This window comes from Vespa velutina, chromosome 3 (genome assembly GCF_912470025.1).
Source record: "Vespa velutina chromosome 3, iVesVel2.1, whole genome shotgun sequence".
NCBI lineage: Eukaryota > Metazoa > Arthropoda > Insecta > Hymenoptera > Vespidae > Vespa > Vespa velutina.
Genome location: NC_062190.1, coordinates 12,110,741 through 12,132,476, shown reverse-complemented (window position 1 = coordinate 12,132,476; position 21,736 = coordinate 12,110,741). Strand labels below are relative to the sequence as shown.

The 21,736-nt window shown below is 37.2% G+C and overlaps 2 protein-coding genes across 3 annotated transcripts in view; one reads left to right on the top strand and one right to left on the bottom strand.

Annotated features, from left to right (window-relative positions):
• LOC124948170 (basement membrane-specific heparan sulfate proteoglycan core protein) overlaps positions 1–19,954 on the top strand; it is a 90,772-nt gene extending 70,818 nt beyond the window's left edge. The window contains 36 exon segments of the mRNA XM_047491431.1: positions 412–639; positions 769–906; positions 998–1,246; positions 1,340–2,213; positions 2,309–2,433; positions 2,553–2,730; positions 2,843–3,053; positions 3,323–3,463; positions 3,637–3,930; positions 4,022–4,224; positions 4,351–4,576; positions 4,659–5,026; positions 5,143–5,425; positions 5,492–5,927; positions 5,930–6,204; positions 6,325–6,505; positions 6,598–6,627; positions 6,691–6,963; positions 7,046–7,600; positions 7,693–8,113; positions 8,203–8,431; positions 8,508–8,793; positions 8,930–9,190; positions 9,263–9,529; positions 10,163–10,351; positions 11,078–11,347; positions 11,544–11,695; positions 11,767–12,074; positions 12,187–12,653; positions 12,786–12,951; positions 14,790–15,183; positions 15,267–15,642; positions 15,749–15,950; positions 16,045–16,395; positions 16,504–16,625; positions 17,091–19,954. Coding sequence (XP_047347387.1) covers positions 412–639; positions 769–906; positions 998–1,246; positions 1,340–2,213; positions 2,309–2,433; positions 2,553–2,730; positions 2,843–3,053; positions 3,323–3,463; positions 3,637–3,930; positions 4,022–4,224; positions 4,351–4,576; positions 4,659–5,026; positions 5,143–5,425; positions 5,492–5,927; positions 5,930–6,204; positions 6,325–6,505; positions 6,598–6,627; positions 6,691–6,963; positions 7,046–7,600; positions 7,693–8,113; positions 8,203–8,431; positions 8,508–8,793; positions 8,930–9,190; positions 9,263–9,529; positions 10,163–10,351; positions 11,078–11,347; positions 11,544–11,695; positions 11,767–12,074; positions 12,187–12,653; positions 12,786–12,951; positions 14,790–15,183; positions 15,267–15,642; positions 15,749–15,950; positions 16,045–16,395; positions 16,504–16,625; positions 17,091–17,176 — 9,815 coding nt within the window. The 3' untranslated portion in view covers positions 17,177–19,954.
• On the bottom strand, positions 14,137–21,642 carry LOC124948195 (protein-S-isoprenylcysteine O-methyltransferase). 2 transcript variants are annotated; one of them, XM_047491500.1, is made up of 4 exons: positions 21,272–21,642; positions 20,576–20,947; positions 20,001–20,480; positions 14,137–19,919 (listed from the first exon to the last, which is right to left on the bottom strand). In XM_047491500.1, the coding sequence occupies exons 2-4, from the start codon at positions 20,771–20,773 to the stop codon at positions 19,737–19,739; spliced, it is 861 nt and encodes a 286-aa protein (XP_047347456.1). In that variant the 5' UTR covers positions 20,774–20,947; positions 21,272–21,642; the 3' UTR covers positions 14,137–19,736. The 2 variants fall into 2 exon arrangements, with proteins under 2 accessions (XP_047347456.1, XP_047347455.1); XM_047491499.1 differs by lacking the exon at positions 21,272–21,642 and having other exon boundaries at positions 20,576–21,263.
• Between the last annotated feature and the right edge of the window lie 94 nt (positions 21,643–21,736).

Sequence of the window (21,736 nt, the reverse complement as noted above, 5' to 3'; positions counted from 1 at the left end):
TGAAAATGTTAATCGCATTTTAATAAATAATATAACGTTGTATAACGTTTCGACAATAACGTTGCTTCGGACGTATGAGAAAGAGAATCGTTCGTAGACAATAGCTTGTCGACAATTTTCTTTGGGAAAATATAATTTCTTTCAAATTCAAATTCAAAAAACACGTAACATTAACACGTCCGTACTAATGAAAATCTTTCTGGCGTTAACGTAACTGCGATAAATTTGTTGCACGTTGCACGATGAAACTAGCACATTAGTCTTAGCTAACGCGACTATAAATCGGCCCTTGCGGGCGTTAAGAGTCGCCCATGGAATAACATAATCCACCACGGCTACGAAGGATCGACTAGGAAAAAGGATTTTTGAATAACGCACCCCGTGCATTACCTCTCGCATTACCGTGCACAGGCCGTGAGGTCGTCTTCCAATGCCGTGACGAAGGTCCTCTGCGTGCAAGAGTACGCTGGCTTCGCGATAACGATCTTCCTCTACCGCCTGCCAGTCGAGATCTTAATGGCAGATTAGAAATACCAAACATTCAGCTCGATCATGCGGGAATTTACATTTGCGAAGCAGTGGGCTATCCTCCATCCATGCCAGGAAGTCGGCTAAGCGTCAATCTCACTGTCGAAAAGTGTATGTAAAAGATTTCTACTTAAAAAATTTTTTTATTTCGTTCTCTCTTTATCATTTCATTTATCGCTTTATCTCGTTCGAGTGAACGAGCCATGAACGAACGAGTCACAATATTGCTATTCCTTCCAGTCGAGGAACCAACAACGAGACCCCCACAAGTCTGCCAATACGATCAGGCCACTTGCAGCAACGGAGATTGCATTCCGAAATCGTACGTCTGTGATGGAAAATTCGATTGTACCGACGGCTCAGACGAGATGAGATGCAGTACGTACAATTGTTCTCGGCCATCGCCGATATATATATAATCAAATCCGAGCGTTATTTTTCCTATATGTTTCCTATGATTATTTTTCAGGTCCGCACGGGTGCGAGCCCAACGAATTCAGATGCAACAACAAGCAGTGCGTGAGTAAGCTTTGGCGTTGCGACGGTGAAAGGGATTGCGCCGACAACAGCGACGAAGAGGATTGTGCACCTGCTCCGCCTGGTTCACCCTGCCGTTATCACGAATTCGCTTGTGCGTCGTACAATCAATGCATACCGAAGGTTTATCATTGCGATCGAGAACGGGACTGTCTCGATGGTAGCGACGAATTTGGCTGCTGTGAGTAGTCGGCGATACATGAGTTTTCATTTAATATAATTAATTATAACGATATATTTCATATAATCATAGAAACGATATAATATCTTTCAGCTCCCGTATACATCGTTAAGCCGCCACCGCCTATGGTAGTCCTCGAGCCGGGTGACGTTATGGTACTGACCTGTACGGCAATCGGCGTGCCCATTCCGGAGATAAACTGGCGACTAAACTGGGGACACATACACGCGAAATGCAGCAGTACCTCCGTGAACGGAACCGGGACATTAACGTGCCCTGATATACAGCCAGAGGACTCGGGCGCTTACTCCTGCGAGGCTTTGAACGTTGTCGGCTTCGTTATAGCCCAACCGGACGCTATTTTGGTGGTAAAAGAGCCAAAGGGCATTTGCCCGAAGGGAACGTTCAATGCCGAGGCGCGTTCCGTCGACGAGTGCATATCTTGCTTCTGCTTCGGCGTAGCTACCGAGTGTCGTAGCGCGAATTTGTTCACTTATCAGATACCACCTCCGTTCGAAAGTCACAAAATCATATCGGTACAAACGGAAGCGGAAATACGTTTTTACGGTGACATCAAAGATCAAATATCGGAGGTTCGACCGATCGGCCGGGATGGGATTCAATTGCTCGAATCGTTTAGCAACGAAATGAGTACCTACAGGATACCGTACTACGCCTTATCCGAGAATTATCACGGTAGCCAATTAAAGTCTTACGGTGGTTACTTGACTTATACGATACATTACAATGGCAACGGTGCGCCTAACGACGCGCCCTCGGTCATTCTTACCGGCAACAAGTACATACTCGTTCACAAAGGCAACCACATACCTCCCGATTACGAGACGAAAGAATCCGTTAGATTTTTCTACGGCGAGTGGTATAAGCGTCATGGTAACACCGAGGTACTGGCATCCAGAGAAGAAATAATGATGACGCTGGCGAACGTCGACAATATTCTCATCAAGTACGTACTCCTACGTGATCTTTCGATTCCCTTTTTAATCCGCTCGGTTTTTATTTTTTTCTTCTTCTTTTTTATTATCCCTTCCTCTCGTTCAGAGCAAAATACGAAGATTCCCCGCAATTGGACGTGCGTATCACCAATATCGTAATGGACACCGCAGACGTGCGCAACACCGGATTAGGATCCGCGTCCTTTGTGGAAGAGTGTCAATGCCCTACCGGTACGTACTCGCTCTCTCTCTCTCTCTCTCTCTCTCTCTCTCCCCCCCCTCTCCCTTCGTATCACTATTCACTATCGACCTGATAAATATTTAATAACGTACGAGTTATATATTCTAAGGATACAACGGTCTTTCGTGCGAGAACTGTGCCTCGGGATATCTTAGACGCGAGACCGGACCGTGGCTTGGACAATGTTACCGAGACGATCCACCCTGCGCTCCCGGTTACTACGGAGATCCTTCGAGGAACATACCTTGCCAGCTTTGTCCGTGTCCTCTGACCAATCCATCGAATCAGTGAGGAGACGATCTTTTTTTTCTTTTTTTCCTCTATCCTTCGCGATTTCTAATCTCTACTGGATTACATTGCGAGGGTATCGTTATTAACGATTTACAACGAATTATCTAGATTCACACGAACCTGTCATCTCGGATCGGACGGTGAGCCTACGTGCGATTGTCCAGCCGGATACGTCGGTCGTAGGTGCGAACAATGTGCTATTGGCTATCAAGGAAATCCCATCATTCCCGGTGATATGTGCGTACCCGTGCAACAATGCGATCCCGATGGTAGTCTCACACCGAACGCCGATCCCAATACCGGAAAATGTCGTTGCAAGGTATCACATATTTATTTCGAACGTTTCCTCGAACGTTTCACCTATTCGATATTTATCTTTTATATTTATTATTCTTAATGCGTTCGATCTTTCTCGATTCTTCGTCGGTACGAAAAACGTAAGTACTTCATCGAGTCGCCACGACGAACTGTTTTTATTTCTTTTCTTAACGAAGATAGACCAAGCCGTTTCTGGAAATATACTCGGTTAGGTGTAGTACGATTTAAGTATTACGCGGTATTTAACGACATCATACCTATTGTGTTTAGCTATACGCAACGGGCCTGACGTGCAACCAATGCAAGGCAAATACATTCAACCTGGGCTTTAGGAATCAATTCGGATGCATAAGTTGCTTTTGCATGGGTATTACGAATAAATGTGTATCGTCCAATTGGTACAGAAACGAGGTAATGCAAACACGAGTTTAATTACGAATAATTAAATATCCGTATCCGTCGTATTCCTTCAAAGTAACCGTCAAAAAATTATAGCTCCATGCAATCGTCCTATACAATCCTTTTTTCTTTTTGTTTTGTTTTTTTCTTTTTTTTTTTTTTTTTTTTTTCGTTCTCTTCTACAGATTCACGTGTCCTTCACAAATTCCTTACGAGGTTTTACGCTGACCGAATCGAAAACACCCGACGCACCACCGATAACGGATGGCATTCGACTCGATACGATCAATCGCGAAATAGTCTACAACGATTTTCATAATCGCGGCAACAATGATGTTTATTATTGGCAATTGCCGAATATTTTCCTCGGCGATCAAATAACATCGTACGGTGGTAATCTGAAATATACGGTTCGATACGTCCCATCGCCGGGTGGCCAAAGTTCGAGAAACAACGCCGCGGACGTCGAATTGATCAGCGTAAGTAACAAAATTCATTTGGAAATTGATCCTTTATCCTATCGTTAATCTTTATTATTTAATCGTCGTACGCAATTCTGACCTTTGACAGGCCAATGACATTAAATTGCTCTATTATTCGCGAGAATCTCCCGAACCGAATTCTCAGCAATCGTTCGTCGTTCCATTGCTCGAGCAATATTGGCAACGTGCCGATGGAACCACAGCCGACAGAGAACATCTTTTAATGGCATTAGCGGACGTACGAGCTATCAAGATTAAGGCTACTTACACGACCCACACCGACGAGACGGCGTGAGTACAACTTTTCTTTTCTTTTCTTTTTTTTTTTTTTTTTTTTTCTTTTCTTCCATCCATACCTAACATTTCATATTCATAACTCGACGCAAGCCTGTCCTAAGAAAGAAATTCTCTCTTCAGACTTTCCTCGGTTTCCCTTGACACGGCAGAAAAGCATAACACCGGAAAGGCAAGAGCGGTCGAAGTTGAGGAATGCAGTTGTCCCGTTGGATACAAGGGACTCTCGTGCGAGGACTGTGACGTTGGTTATACAAGGGCCATGGAAGGCTTATATCTTGGAATTTGCGAGCCTTGTAATTGCAACGGACACTCGAGTCAGTGCGATCCCGAGACCGGTCTCTGCGAGGTAAATAAAAGATTATTTATTAATGATCATATCGCAATTCGCATTGAAAATATTTCAACGATTCCAATTTAACGTCTTTAAGAATTGCGCCGATCATACTACCGGAGAATACTGCGAGAGATGTGAATCCGGATACGAAGGAGACGCGACCCGTGGTACTTCCAGTGATTGTACGCGCAGAAATAATCCTCTAGAGTGCAACTGCAACGAAGCTGGATCCCGTAGCTCCTCGTGTTTTGCCGGTCGCTGCGAATGTAAGAGGAACGTCGAGGGACCGGAATGCGACAGATGCCGTCCGGGTACCTTTGGATTGTCCAGAGAAAATACGGACGGTTGTAACGAATGTTATTGCAGTGGTGTGACCAAACAATGCCACGAAAGTTCGCTCTACGTTCAACAAATACCAATATGGGTTTATGATAGCCATCATGGATTTACCCTTACCGATGAGTAAGTTTATCTAATCCGTATAATGATAAGTCAGTCTACGTTATAAAAACGATTATAACCTACGGTATGACGGTAAGAACTTGACGGAATTCAAATAACAATTATTTTCAAATTAGCACGAGACAAGACGTTATAAACGACGGCTTTGATTTGAATGTTGCTATGAACGAAATTGGATATCGCTATCCCGACAATCGCAGTCGCAGACTATTTTGGTCTTTGCCGTCCGCTTTCACCGGTAATCAAGTAAAAAGCTACGGTGGCAGTTTAACTTTTACTCAGCACATCACCGCACAGCCTGGCGCACAAACCTATAAAGATCAAGACGTTTTACTCATTGGAAATGGCATCACATTATTCTGGACTAATCCAGTAGATCTTTCACCGGACATACCAATGGTTCGTATAAAATAACGCCTCGGAAAGGGAAATATTTCAAACGCATATTATTAACTTTTATTTCAGACCTATTCCGTTCTATTGAAAGAATCAGAATGGAAACGATTAACGACAGCGGGTCCACGGAGTGCTTCTCGTACGGATATGATGACGGTTCTTTCCAATATCGAAGCTATTCTGGTCCGAGCTTCTCATAGTGAAGAAATGACGGCGACTTACATCAGCGACATTAGTCTCGATACAGCGGTAGAAAATTTCTCTGGACATAGAAGAGCACCTAACGTCGAAGCGTGTCGTTGTCCAGCCGGTTACGTCGGAACATCTTGCGAAACTTGTGCTCGTGGATATTACAGAGATACCAGTGACAGAGCTTTTAGCGTTCTTGGCTCCTGCAATCCTTGCCCGTGTAATAACAACGAAGAAAATTGTGAGATCAATAGGTCCGGACACGTCAAGTGTAATTGCTTGCCAGGCTATACAGGACAAAATTGTCAAGACATTGGTAAGAAGTAAGGCCGTTTCAGTCAATCGAGGCTCCGTTAGAAATTATAGCCGTAACATTTTTCAAACGGATTATCTATAAAACTATAAAACGAGATAGCACAAATTATTTTCACATTGAGATTTATCTTTTAGACGAATATCCTCAAACTACTCCTCCTCCAACACCGACGATTACCCCACCAAGAATTGTCGTTTTCGTACAAGAACCAGAATTCCAAATTGTACATACTGGAAATACCGTTAGATACCATTGCAGCGGTAGATCGCTCGACAATGTAAGTTTATAAATAACGCGTGGATATATATATATATATATATATATATATATATATATATATATATTATCAAACAATTGTTAAATCTTCTTCTATATGCTATATGCGTACGGCACACAGGGCTCTTTGTATATTCGCTGGGAGAAGGAAGGTGGCCAGTTACCATCGGGTAGAAGCATAGACGATTCTCACGGAGTCTTAATTATTAGAGACGTCAAAGTATCCGACAGTGGTATATACGTTTGTCAAGTTAGCGACGGGATAAACATTGGAATTAAAAAAGTTACTCTTACCGTTGGAGGTATGAACGAGACCAGAAAGGTCCTTTTATACAATATTTAATACAAATAAATTAATATCGTCAATGAATTGTAATATTTCTTACGGACGCAGCTTTTCCGAAAAGTTTATTAGAGATACCAGGTATATTCTTGATGACGTAGAAATAGTTAACGATAAGTTGATGCTTTGATTATACGATTTCAGGAGCAAATCAGATAAAACCTCGAGTCGTCATTATGCCACCTTACCTCGAAGTTAAAGAAGGAGAACCGGTAGAATTTCATTGCGATGCCAGTGGTAATCCCCCTCCGCAAGTAGAATGGATCCGACTTCACGGAAGTATCAGCTCGGAGTCGTCGTTCCATAATGGCGTTTGGAGGCTCCCAGCTGCCTCGAGAAACGATGCGGCCGAATATAAATGCATTGCTAAGAATAACGTCGGGGTGGAGGAAAAAACAACGATTCTATACGTTAGAGGTATATGGAGATTGATCGTATATAGATAGTGGAGGTATATAGATATAGGTAGGTTACTACTATATTAGCGCATTATTCACAGAAAATCCAGAAGGTCCTCCGGCTACTGGTTTGGCTCCGATTATAACACCCGCCGAATGGATTGGTTCTATCGGAGATGTCGTCAGATTAACTTGTACCCCGTCGCAAAATGCAAACCTAACGTGGATTCGATCCGACGGTTTGCCTCTACCTTACTCCGCGACTCAGCGCGATGGCACTCTGATAATCAATAATCCGACGATTAATGATTCCGGTTTATATGTCTGTATCGCTGTCAGTTACAAAGGAACAGAAACAAATTCTACCGCTAGGATAACGATTATTCCACGAAGAGATCCACCAACGGTTAAAGTCAAGCCTGAGAGACAAACGATATCTCAAGGTACGTCGACCGAAATACGTTGCGTTACGAGCGGAGAACCGGGCCTCCAAGTGAAATGGAGCAAATTGTCGGAAACGATGAACTCGAACGTCCAACAAGTCGGAGATACCCTTAGAATTATTAATGCACAAGTTTCCGATCGAGGCGTTTATATCTGTCGTGTCAGTAGTACCATAGGCAGCTACGAAGCTAGTGCCATCGTCGAAGTTGAACGTAAGACATTAATTTCATATTTATAAATCGAACGGCCGTTATCTTGAAGACAATATCTTAAGGACAAATGAATACGAAACTTTTATTCGCAGCTCGTGAAATTCCGGTACTCGAATTATATCCAAAGGACATCCAGCCAGTTACGCTTGGCGGCTCTGCTGATTTACAATGTCGCGCCATAGCCGGTCTTCCACTTCCCGAGATCCGCTGGTCTCGTCAAGATGGTAGATCATTTGCTCCGAACATCGAACAACTTCCTGGCGGATTATTGAGATTTTCTAATATTACGATAAACGACGGTGGCTCTTACGTGTGCTCGGCGACAAATGAAGTTGGTTCTGCCTCTGAGATAGCTCATATCGAAGTACAGTCGATACCTGTTATTACGATCGAACCAAGGGCAGGTATTTTGCAAGTCAAACTTGGGGATAGGGTGCGATTGGCTTGCAGCGCTGTAGGCCATCCGCAACCAAATGTTGCCTGGAGTAAACATATCAATGGATTGGCCACGTAGTAAGTTACGTTTTTTCCTTAGAAAAATTTTTCTCTCACCTTTCAAGAGTCGTCTCTAACCGACTTTGAGATTTTCATTATGTTTGCAGCGATGCGTACAGCAAAACTGCAGCAACGCCGTTAAGTGCGGTATACGAAATATTCTCGGTTTCTCCCGACGACGAAGGGTCGTACTCTTGTCAAGCATCAAATTCGGTAGGCATAGTGGAGGACCGTGTACAAATACGAATCGAGGACAACGATATTGAATCTACACCTTGCAGAGGTGATATGATGACTTGTGATAATGACAACAGACGTCCACCAATTCAGGATCACGTATGCTTATCACTAATCGCCAATATTTCCCTAATTATCATGACTCGTATCGTCACGATTCTTATTACAATTCTAGAGAAATCCTTACGAAGGTGGTGTATTGATTCCCGAAGACTTTTTAAGAATTCCCAATAACGGTAAAGTGGAAATGCGTTGTCAGGTAATTGCCCCCGATGGCGATCAGATTTATCTTGACTGGAAGAGAAGCGATCATCGTGCCTTACCGAAGGGCAGCACCGTTCATAATGGCGTTTTAAGCATTCCAACGGTCGACAAAAGTGCCGCAGGGGAATACATTTGTCTTGGTTTAAATCCCGCCGGGACGGTCATTTTCAAGGCTAAATCTCATCTGGAAATTATATGTGGGTATTCCGAAAAGTACAATATATATGTATATATATATATATGTACAATATATATGGACAATATGAGAACAAAAAAGTATCCGCGTTAAAAATATTTGATATTTCTTCTTCTTCCTCCTCGCTCGTTTTTCAGCTCCACCAAGAATCGAGCTAAATCCAACTCGTCAAACTGTAGGACCTGGAAAAAATCCTTCTATAACTTGCACCGCAACCGGGGACAAGCCCCTTCACATTCAATGGGAAGCTATAGGACGGCCACTTCCCTATTCCGTATCCAATGATAATGGCGTTTTGCAATTCCATGGTATAACGTATTCAGATGCCGGAAAATATGTTTGCAAGGCTACGAACGAAGCGGGCACAGCGGAGGCGGTAGCGGAAGTCATAGTAAATGGTTTGTATCCTCTTTAAATCCCATACGTATATATTAATATGATTAATCACTATTATTATTGTTTTTTATCAGAACATACCTACGACGACACAAGCATTCGTGCCACGCAAAGGGACGTTACAACGTATCCAGGTAATTCTGTACGTTTGCGTTGCGAAATCAGAGAACATGCTGCAATAGAATGGAGTAGAGAGGGCCAATTTTTGCCTTTACATAGTCGAATTGGCGATGACTATTTAGAATTGACGCAAGTGAGACCAGAAGACAGTGGAAGATATATTTGTCAAATTCGTAACTCCCATGGAGTTTCCAGTGATTACATTAATTTAAATGTAATACGTAAGTAGTACATTCTTATATACATATGCTTGCTATTTTGGTTAAACTTCATAAAGTATTATCGCAATTGATGCTCAGTCTCATTAATAAGTATCGTCTAATATTGCTGACGTAGATTGATCTTAAATATTTCTTTCTGATTAAGTGGGAATCTGATTCCTACGAACTTGGATCTTTTTTCTTTTCTCTCTCTCTCTCTCTCTCTCTCTCTCTCTCTCTCTCTCTCTCTCTCTCTCTCTCTCTTTCTTTCCAGCTTTTTCATTTATTTTTGAATAGCATTGTTAATCTATTACATTGCTGCCTTTATTTTTTTCTCTCCCCCCCCCCAAAAAAAAAAAAAATTTCTCGACATTCGTCGATACGTAGATCGTCCAAACATTTTCTAACAACAATTAATCCAAACGATGGAAATTCTTTTCATCGTTCGTTCAACGAAAACAATTTACATATACTATGAGTAAAGCGTTTTCGTTCTTTTTCTCCAAAATCTGTTATGCAGCTTGTCACATTAGAAATGGTATCAGTAGTAAAATATTTATCTGTAAAAGAAGAAAAAAAAATGATTGCAATTATGGTTTCAACGAAAGAATTTATCAGATTAGATTTTTACAAAGCTCGCGTTATATGATTTAGTAGTTAATTTGCTTGCGGATTGCATGCCAGTGTACCGATCCCAGTGCAGACCCGGGGAGTATCAGTGCTACGGTCAACAATGCATTCATTTGGATTACTTTTGCGACGGCTATGCTCAATGCAACGATGGTACTGATGAACGCTTCTGCCGCATCCCGCAATATCGCCAATTTCTTCAAAGACGACGCGGTTTGTTTTGAGATTTGTGTGTCGTGTGACGTCTTGTAGTATAGTCTAATATTTTTGTCTTATCTTTTTTAGCACCATCCTTTGTGTTTTACCTATTCTTATTCGATGATCGATCCATTCGATCAGACAATTAATTCGTATTGTCAACATTTTATTATTCCCATTCCTAGATATCTTATGTATGTTATATTTATTTGTTTCAAGCCAATGTAGAACAACATCGTTGAATTACTTTCCTTACGACGAATTAAATTTCATCCTCCTTCCCCTCGATCCTTCTCCCTTCTCGTATATAGTGATAATGCCGCGTTCGTTGTTACTTGCATGTACGATACTATATGTAATATTCATTATTTTTACTTTAATATAATATTACGCTGCATTACCGAAAGGATTATTAAATTGGACAAATCTCAATTATCCCATGTCATGTGATCGGTTTCAAATCAAATTTTTCCTTGTGCGAAATTTTTTATTCAATAAGGCAACAAGTTGTCCACATTTAGATGTTTAAAGAAAATGTCAAATTGTTTTTTTCTTTCCTTTTTTTTTTTTTCCTTTTTTTTTCTTTTTTCTTTTTCTTTTTTTTGTTGTTTTTTTTCGTTTTTTTTTTCTTACGAACTTTAAAGCTCCGAAAACAAAAGAAATGTTGAAAGTAGTAATCTGTATTAAAATATTTATAGAACATATTGTACGAAGTAAATAATAGTAACTGTTAAATTTCAGCTGCCGTTGCACCTGCACTTACCATCGAGGCATCTCAAGATCCTGTAAATATCGGAGATACGGTTGACATACGTTGCGCATGTTCGGGTACTCCTAGTCCGCACTATCGATGGTCCAGACCAAATCATCCAGATTTACCATCGAATGCTCAAACATATGAGAATATTCTTAGATTATCTAATGTAGCCGTTAGCGATAGTGGTACCTACAAATGTACAGTAATGACTCCGCAGGGCATCTTCGAGGAAGATTTCAATCTCATTGTACAGGGTAAATATCAAACATTTTTCATCGATTTATAATATTTAATTTGCTATGAGAGACATAAAATACAATCGTCTGTATGCTATATTAATGCTATCCGTTGGATTCTTTGTAAGTATCAATGTAATATAAAGAATGAATAGGCGGCTACAAAATATTGTCATACCAAGCTTTTATCGTTTTTAAAAATCTTTTTATCTAGGTGGACATAACGATGGGCCAGCAATTGAAACGAAGTTTGCACCTTATGGATCTAGCATTGAAATGGATTGTCACGTTGATCTTGAACCACCTGTTAAATTCCAATGGAACAAACTTGGTGGATTATTATCTCAGGATACGGAAACTTATCAGGTAAAACGAAAGTATTTTAGTGTAACTTTATTAGGATTTGTAAATATATATTTTTCTGATATTTTTAACAGAATAAATTGAAACTGAAAAATGTCAAAGCCGAAGATGCAGGAACATACATTTGTATAGCAAACAATGATAAAGTAAATATAGAAGTACCGACTGTGCTTGTTGTAACAGGAGTCGTACCTAACTTCAGTCAAGCACCAGAAAGTTATATAGCTTTGCCTCCGTTACCTGATTCATATCTCAAGTTCAATATTGAAATATCTTTCAAACCGGAAAATTATGAAGGCATTATCTTATACAATGCTGAATCAAATCATGGTAGTGGCGATTTCATTCTTCTATCCTTAGTAGGAGGATATCCACAATTCAAGTACACATATTACATATTACTTTTTTCCTATATATTACATTTATTAAAGGCATATGCGTAAAAGAAAATGTGTATATATATATATATATATATAATTCTTATAAACTGTTAGATTTGACCTTGGTTCTGGATCAGCTGTTATATCAGCAGATAAATCGATTACTCTGGGTCAATGGCATACGATTAAAATTCAACGTGTTAGAAAAGAAGTAACGATGCTAGTCGATGGTCAAGGACCATACAGAGGAGTTTCGGCTGGTCGAAGACAAGGATTAGATCTTAAGGGACCACTTTATATCGGTGGAGTTCCAAATCACAGTATTTTTATCAAAGAGGCTGTTACGAATATCGGATTTATTGGTTGTATCAGTAGACTAGTCATTGGTGAAAAGGAAATTGACTTGATTAGAGACCAAACGGGTAACGTAGGGATAACAACTTGCGAAACGTGCGCTGAAAATCCATGCAATAACGGTGGAGTTTGCCAGGAGGCAGCTACGAAGAATGGTTATATGTGTTTATGTAGAGCCGGATTTAGTGGGAAACATTGTAACTTTGTTGGACAATCTTGTTATCCAGGTAAAAATTATGCTTTATAAACTTTTTATAAGGTTTAACGAGGATATAAATAAAGGCGGAGTTTGTCTAATTAATGTGTACAATTGGGCGGGGAATATCGCGAGACACGTAAACGATATGAACTTTTTACAGGTGCCTGCGGAGAAGGAAAATGTATGGAGAAGGAGACTGGTTTTGATTGTTACTGCCCATATGGAAAAACTGGTTCACGTTGCGAACGATCGGTAAAGATCTATGAACCAGCTTTTAACGATGACAAAGCTTTCATTGCACATGATACACCAAAGGCTCTTCGAAGGCAAGTATATGTAATCGTTTAAAAAGTGCGCACGAGACTTTAACAATATTTTTGTCACTTAATTGGTTTTTTTATCATATTATGTGTAAGTAGTGGTCGTATTGTATATTTTTTAAAATTTTAATGCACTCTTTCTGTACATATGTCCGTGTGTATATTTGACTTATGTGTAAATACAAGAGTTAGTACAATTATAATTAATATCGTATTTGTTAGCCAAAAATAGTATGAAGATGATTGATATTGTAATAGTAGTAAAATAAGTGGACATGTGCGCTATATAAATATATATATATATATATATATATATATATATATATTTTTTTTTTTTTTTCTTTTTCTTCATTTACTAAATGATTTACACATTATACGCGCCCACACATACAATGCACACCGCATATAATAGTAATAATACAATTAATTTTTCTATCCAGAGAATGAAAGTGTACGCATATGAGAAACAAATCTGACCTTTTGTTGTTAATGAAAACATTAGCTGTCAGTTTTATCCTCAAACAGGCTAATCGAGATGACGTTATTTTCAGGGAAAGAAAGAGTTCGACCACTACACACAGTCGATCACGCAACGTACAAGTTAGACAAGTTAACGTGCGATCGAGGGCACATCACCACAATAATCTGCACCACACAAAACATTAGATTTAGCATGATATTTATGCACGTTGAAAATTATTGAATATAATTAAGCCCAAATAATTCGTAGCATTTTTGGTTAGACGAGAAAATTAAAAATGCAATTGCCACTAGGCAGGCAAGGATATCAAAGATACCCATGTGAATTTGCAATGAATACCTTTTAATTTACAAAGATTCTAGCATTGTTCTTTTTTATTTCGCGTGATAGCGTTTTCTATATAAGAAGAAGCCTAAATAGAGCAAGTAGTTTCTCAGAATGAACTCCCCTGAATGGTGCTGTAATAGAAGCTCAGTCAATTTGTAATGTAGCGATAAATGTTTTGTACAGCTTTTAATTAATACACTTACGCATCATTTAGTTATATTAATTATTCAAAGTAAGACGTTAAGTCACTGCCAAATATATTGCATTTAACAATTTGAAGCAAAGCTTAAGAATCGACAATACGTGATGTCATAGAAATATATGATATCTATGTACGTGAAAATATATAAATTGTTTGTACTTTATATATATATATATATATATATATATATATATATATATATATATATATATATATATATATGATTCTATATAATATGTTAAATACGTTGTTTCATCTATGAATCAACATCTATATACTCAATGGGCTTAAGCCTATGCTCAAAATAGATATGAATAAATATTATAAAGGCAAATAAACATTGGTGTGACAATTTATCTAATATAATTTGATTTTCCAATTGTTTTAGGAAATTCATATTTATCGCGTGTTTCTTTTTTCGTTTCTTACTTCTCTTCTTTCCTTTCTCTTTCTCTTTAGCTATATTAGGTTGCTTAAGCGCAGCATGCAAACGAAAATTGGCGAGTATTAGATCAGTCGCGAGTAATAAGGGCGTTTTGATGTTGGACTGGACCTTTGAGTGCTTTTATATATTAAGTTTTCAGAATACTGCACAATGCTTAAGTTCCTTAGTACCTTGCCAGTACAAACATGTTACATTCGTTCATTCATGTTTCATGCATACAATCGTGGGTATTGATTAATCCATTCGTTTATACCAATTCGATACGTCACCATTGTCAACAACAACGTTTTCATGTACTAAACAACATGTTTACGACATACGACTAATGAATGAATTGCATCGATGAAAAGTTAGCTCGATTATTTTTGAACTATTGTCTAAACTTATAGGCTTAAAATAGCTATGAACTTCAATCCTACCGACGAAGGAGATGGAATATTGATATATTGTTCTCAAAGCGAAGAAGGACTTGGGGATTTTGCAGCGCTCATAATAAAGAACAAGCACGTTGAATTCCGCTATGATATCGGCTCGGGTATGGCCACATTAAGATCTAATTATATCGTGCAACCTGGAACATGGACGTACGTAACGATAAACAGAGATTTTAAAGAGGCGAAATTATCTGTGAACGGAGAACCATTTGTCGAGGCAAGATCACCTGGTGGTGCACGTACCATGACATTGAATACGCCATTATACATCGGTGGCATTGATCGTAGAAAAATTACATTGAACAAGAATCTTAATGTTGATCGTAGTTTTCGTGGGTGCATTAGCGAAGTAAGTAAGAGCTTAGTTTAGTTAGGCTATACCTTAGTTTTAGTGCTATTTCAAACCGTGCAATACCGAATTCGATGGTACAGCTCGAAGTAGCTTCCGTTAGCCTGGAGATCTTAAAATCGGCAATGGATATGGCAAATATCGAAGATTGTTCCATGCTTCATCCGAATCAAACGATTCCACGTACTACGCTCATTACCCCTCCACCAACAAGTCCACCAACGACTTTGTACGATCCGTGCACATCGAGTCCTTGCATACACGGGTTCTGTCAGAGTTTAGATTCTCGCGAATATTCCTGTACGTGCGAATATGGATATGCAGGAAGAAATTGTGAAAATGTATTGAAACAGTGTGAAGTGTATGCACCTTGTAGAAACGGTGGCAGTTGCACGGATCTACACGGATCTTACAAATGCGACTGTAGGCTTGGCTTTAACGGCCAAACTTGTGAAAAGTGTAAGTCTGTATGATTAAAACAATTCTACGCAATATATTCGGTACCTGATTGCTATTAATTACGATGGGTGGATCTAAAAGTGTACCTTTATTATTATCGATGCAGTAGCAGAGATCACGTATGACATTGCATTCAAAGGAGACGGCTGGTTAGAACTGGAAAGATCAGTAATGACGCACGAAGAAGAACGTGAAGTATTGGGTTTCGAGATATCGACGAATAAAACAAATGGCTTGATCATGTGGCACGGTCAAACGCCGAATGATTTGAATCCCGACGATTACATATCTCTCGCGGTTGTTGATGGGTAAGTCGGCTACGGCCATCCTCGTCATACCATAGACAGAGAGAGAAAAAAAAAAAAAAAAAAAAAAACTGAGACCCGTACGCTTTCCTTTCAGTTACGTGGAATATCAATACAATTTAGGATCAGGGCCGGCTGTTATTCGCGTAACCGCTCAAAGGGTCGACGACGGAGAAAGGCATAGAATCATTTTAAAACGACAAGGTAGCGACGGTAGCATCGAGTTAAACGGCGAACATACAGAAAGTGGACTGAGCGACGGGCTGCAACAAATTTTGAATACCAGAGGCAGCGTTTATCTAGGAGGTGTACCCGATTACGCAATGACCTACGGACGATACCACGAAGGATTTTCCGGTTGTATTTACACTCTCGAAGTACAAGACTCCGGGGCTATTGATATAGGAGAGAAAGCTATTAGAGGGAAAAACGTTTCTCCGTGTACCAGGTAAGGAGATTAACAAGCGTTACCTTTATTTTATAAGATTAAGCAACATTTGTCAAGGTGCAAAATGTTATATGAGCTTTTTTTAAAATAATGTTACATGCTGCATAGAGTGAGATGGATTCCATCTTCATTGGTATTTACGGACGCAGATGCAGATATTTTTGATGCGTTTGTACCTCCACCTCCTGTAAATATTATTCATCCAAAACCTGCTGCTAATGTAGCCACACGTAATATTAAGAGTTATTTACTTTTGATCGTGTTACAACATTTGATCGCGTTGAAAATAGAAAACAGAAATTTAATCGTTGTTCGTACACTTTTTTACATAGGCGCTATTAATATATCATAAGAAATATATTCATTTAAATAGACAAATATATTTCAATTTCTAGGGTATACTTATATTCCAAGTTTTTGCTAATACATAATTGCTTGTAATATTTGTATTCCCATAAATTTTCAAAGAAATTTATCCGGACAATTATTAAATTTATTAATTGTTTTATGTACAATTGTTTAACGCAATCTGGAAAGAATCTGACCTAACCATGGTACGTTCAATTACTGTAGTTATACGCAAACCATACTAAATTCGTTTCTTCCCTTAATTATTATAAACTATTGTATTATAAAATAATGTTTTTGTTCGAGCTTATATTTATATTTAATTGCAACGATTGATTATTTCACAGTGATCCAGTTGAAAAGACTCCCATCCGTGGTGATCCGGGAAGAAGACATTAAGAGAATCCATACGTATGGATATGATCTTATCTGATTTTTCAAAAAAAAAAAAAAAAAAAAAAAAAAAAAAAAAAAAAAAAAAAAAAAAAAAAAAAAAAAAAAAAAAACCTTTTTCAATATTCAAAGCAGTATGGTTCTTTTGGCGGATGTTTCAGCGTTCGTTAATACGTTTCGTTTTATAGAAAGCTGCGTTTATTTGCGATGTAAAACTATTACATACAAATGTTATGTAACAGCAAGAAGTATGGCATTATTATAATTTCAAAAATTTTCCACTAAAAAATAGGGATAAACATTATTAATTGTTGTAAAAAATGCAAGATATTTCTCTATACACAAATATTAATTATAATTGGACAAAGACTTTGATATACAAACCCGTAAAGGTTTGTACCGATGAAAGTATGCGATTAAAATCATACTCTGTTCATTGATAATAATAAGAATCATATCTGACCTTAAGCAAAGTAATTTTGACTTTTGTTTAAGTATTTTATGTTTACAATCATTCCCAATGATGTTATTACAAACTAGTAACAATTATTTGATTACTTACAAACTTTCTAACAGAATAATCTTTTATTTCTACCATTGAAAATGTTTCCATTCAGAAATGTTATACTGTTCTCTACTTTATAGATAGTTAATTATTATTAACACTTTCAGAACAATTATATTCATTATAGTTTCATTTACTTTATACTTTCTAATATATATATATACACACACACACACACACACACACACATATATTTGTAATATTTTCCATTTTACATTTAAAATATATTTCTAGAGCTGCCATAGTGATCGAGAAAAGAGAAAGGAAAGAGTGTTAAAATATGATAACATATAATTTTTCACTGCCATGGTCTTATTTCTTAGAGCTTAGAACTAATAACAGCGATTAACAGTGGATTTAGATTCTTTTAAAAAATTGTAACAATGATCTATGAAAGAAGTCACAATTTGTAAAATTTGTTCACAATATCGTTTAACAATGAAGGAAATATTTAAAGGATGAGTTTTCCTTATGAGGCAACTTATTACATAAGAATCAAGCTTATATACTTTTTTAGGCAAAACACGTCGAGAGAAAATCTTTAGCGAGGAAACTTTGTTTTTACACGCTTTTGTAAATTTTGCAATTTAAAATGGCGACGATAATAACGATATAACAATGATATTAATGAAACTTAACAATAAATATTAGTAATATTATAAGGTGATTGAAATATATCACGATTTGATCGAACAAGTAGCGAATGAATAACATCAAAACTTGTTTTTGCAATTATATCCTTTAATTGTGACTACTTTCGTACTATAGAAAACTAATATCACTTGTTATAGAATGAAATTAATGAATTTTGTTAAAATAAGCGCGACGAAAAAAGTTTCGATAGATAAAATTTCAGCTAAAAGATGAAATTTTAATAATTAATATGTACTATTTTTTATCAAGAAATTGGAAAGTTCGCAGTTTATGTAATATGAACGAATGCAAGTTACTTCTAGAACATTTAATATAATAGTTACGATTGGTGCTAGTAAAACGTGTTGCAAATATTGTATTGATATCGAATATACTGCAACGTGTGCATAAAAATAAAAGTGAATTATTTACTCTTGTAATTAATAATATATTCTTACAATTCACAGATATATTCTATAATTCTAAATAAGAATTCTAATTCTAATCAAATATCTTGCTGAAACAGAGATAGGCCAAAAAGTCTATGATCTCTCTCTGTCTAACGTTAATTAACAATGATCTATTTTATTATTCCCTCATAAATCTATATATCTCCATTATTTTATGTATAATAAATAAAATTCTTTTGCAATAGCTTAGAACATAAATCTCAGAATGGACTGATATGAGATATCATTGTATGTTATCTTTCTACATCATCAACACAAGATATTTTAATCCTCCGATTGAATAATCTATGTATAAAAAATTTAACACGCAATTACAATTTAACACAGTTTACGGCATAATTTAACACTGAGGAAATGCTTATTAATGTCAATGCAAATGCTAATATGACTTACATGATGTATTACGTATGTAAAGTTATAAATTGAAAGTACATAACATGATTTAAGATGTAGCTTGCGTCGTTAAAAAATAATATTACAAAAATATATATATATATATACACACGTGGGTGGGTGTGTGAGTGTGTGTGTGTGTGTGTGTGTGTGTGTGAGAGAGAGAGACAATAAATATAATTTTGTTAAGAAAGATCAGTTTATTGCATCCTCGTGTTAATTAACGTTATTAAACGTTGGAATTTTAACTTGCAACAAATCTCATAGAAATTTTCGCGAAATCGTTCGTTCGAAGTCGTTTTTATTACTAGTTGAAGAAATAAATAAGCAAAACTATATATATATATATATATATATATGTGTGTGTATAAGAAAAATAATATAAAGAGTATTATATTTACATAAGAAAAATAAGAAAAAGAAAAGATAAACTTATATCAGCATACTATATACACAGATGACTATTGAGACAAAAGTATTATAAAATGAACGTGTCATTGATGTCCGAATATGCAGTTTGATTAAACATCTATAGGTTGCTATAAGTCAGTTTTATAGCCAGATATAAATGGTAGTCCAGTAGGTACTTTTCCTTGGTATTCAACGTATGCTTCGCCAAAAAAATTCAACAACGTTATTTCTTCTATAAGAATACGATCGTGGAAGAATCTCCAAGAAGCAACTGCGTATCCCAAAATGCAAAATGGATTTTGGAGTATCAACTGTAAGAAGATTGAAAGTAAATTATTAAAATGTTTTTATGGATATAGAATGGAATATTTAAACGTTAGAAGGTGTAAAACCTGAGTTCCAATGGCCCAATAAAACCATCCGACATAACTCGGATGTCTAAATATTCCATAAATGCCATGCGTTATTAATTCGTGATTCCTTTTCTTTGCACTTTGGACAATATGATTAAAATTATGTTTAGCCGTAAATATAGCGCTTTTTCTTAATAATTCTCCCAATATGGATAATATTAAGCCGACATAGGAAATGGAGGAGGCCTTTTTCATATCTGGGAAGTAGTATCTTTCTACAATAAATTCAATCCAACTAGAACACGCGGCTATGCCATACGAGATACTGTGATTAAGAACAAAACTATCTATAGACAAGGTAGACGGATTTGTCCATGCTATAGCTAAAAATTCGGTATAATGGAATATAGCTATTACTGCCATATAAACGCCAAACATTCGCCAGGAGGGTGAAGCAGTAGAAAATATCGTAATTGCAATACCAACTACGTATCCCAAAAACGTGGATCTCACTGCGACCTGAAAGAAGAGAAACGAAATGAAATGTACAACTCTCTAACGGATAGATATTTTAAATATTCATAAAATCGTATGAAGCAAAAATAGCTTAATACCTGATATTCAAATCCATGGAAGGCAAGGAATAATGTGAAATTCAAAAAACCATATTGAAGAGAGTGCACGAACATGGTATTTTGAAAATATTCCCTTAAAATATCGCATTCTAACCTCAAAAGTAATTCCGGTAAGATCGCAAAAATGAGAGATATACTAAAGAAAAACAAACTCAATTTTCCATCGCGACACAGCATCTTTCGAAGTATAAACGATTGTAAAATTTGCAAAACTATTGGTAGAATTTATATCGTTATAAAAAAAGTAACTCCTCATTTCATGCCGTCGATGAGTGCGAAAATACACACGTCGGCGCAGACTTTTAACGTTCAACGCTTCCTTAATAAGTATCACAATTTTAATCCACTTATCTGAAAATAGGCTTATTTAAGGAATGGGGGAAAAAAAGAGGAGGACAAGAGTTTTAAGACTGGTTAAGGCAATTGCGACAAAGACAAAACAATAAAATATTTTTCGTCTCTTCCGATGATCAATGTCTATGATGACACGAGCGGGACGACCAATGTTAATATACGTTCGTCAAACGTACATCGAGGCGGAATATACGTTTGAAGCACGATGTATCGGGAAAAATAACGTATTACGATATTGAACTTTCTATCGAAGAAATTAGATAATATCGTAAAATTTCGATATAATATCTAATATATAAATATTTCTTTAATATTCATTACCCTAGACGCACGTCTGATCGTTTCTGCCAACTCGTCGTGAGAGAAAAAAGACTTTGATTTGAAACTAATACAAATGATTAATTGTCAAGCCTCTCTAACCTACGAGTTATCAAAATCATTTTCCCTTTTCTTTATCGAAAATCTTAATCAAGCCGAAAGAGATGAATAATTCGATTAGTTTAGCGAATATCTTTTCGCATAATTTCCTTTTTTTTCTTTTCGTTCCCGCTTGGTTTACGTAATGGTCGTGTCGGTAAGTCCTCGATACGTAAGTGCAGTGTAGTAACTCCTCGACTCAAACTACGCGCGAGTTTCAAACGCGTGCCTGTGCGTTTCCGTTCACGTGACTCGGGATAATACGCGTTAATCTCAAACCCTCGTTCGACTTACGTAAAAGGGCATCTTCTCTTTTCTACCCCTCGTTCGGTATGGAGAACATTCGTTGTAATTAATCATTCCACCGAT

Bases quoted from the DNA above. Each gene is read 5' to 3' on its own strand.
- LOC124948195 (XM_047491500.1), bottom strand. From the start codon at position 20,773: ATGCTGTGTCGCGATGGAAAATTGAGTTTGTTTTTCTTTAGTATATCT. The intron at 20,481-20,575 runs GTATTAAGCTAT...CTCTTCTTTCAG, and splicing joins TCCATGGATTTGAATATCAG to GTCGCAGTGAGATCCACGTT. The intron at 19,920-20,000 runs GTTTTACACCTT...ATCTTCTTACAG, and splicing joins ATTGGGCCATTGGAACTCAG to TTGATACTCCAAAATCCATT.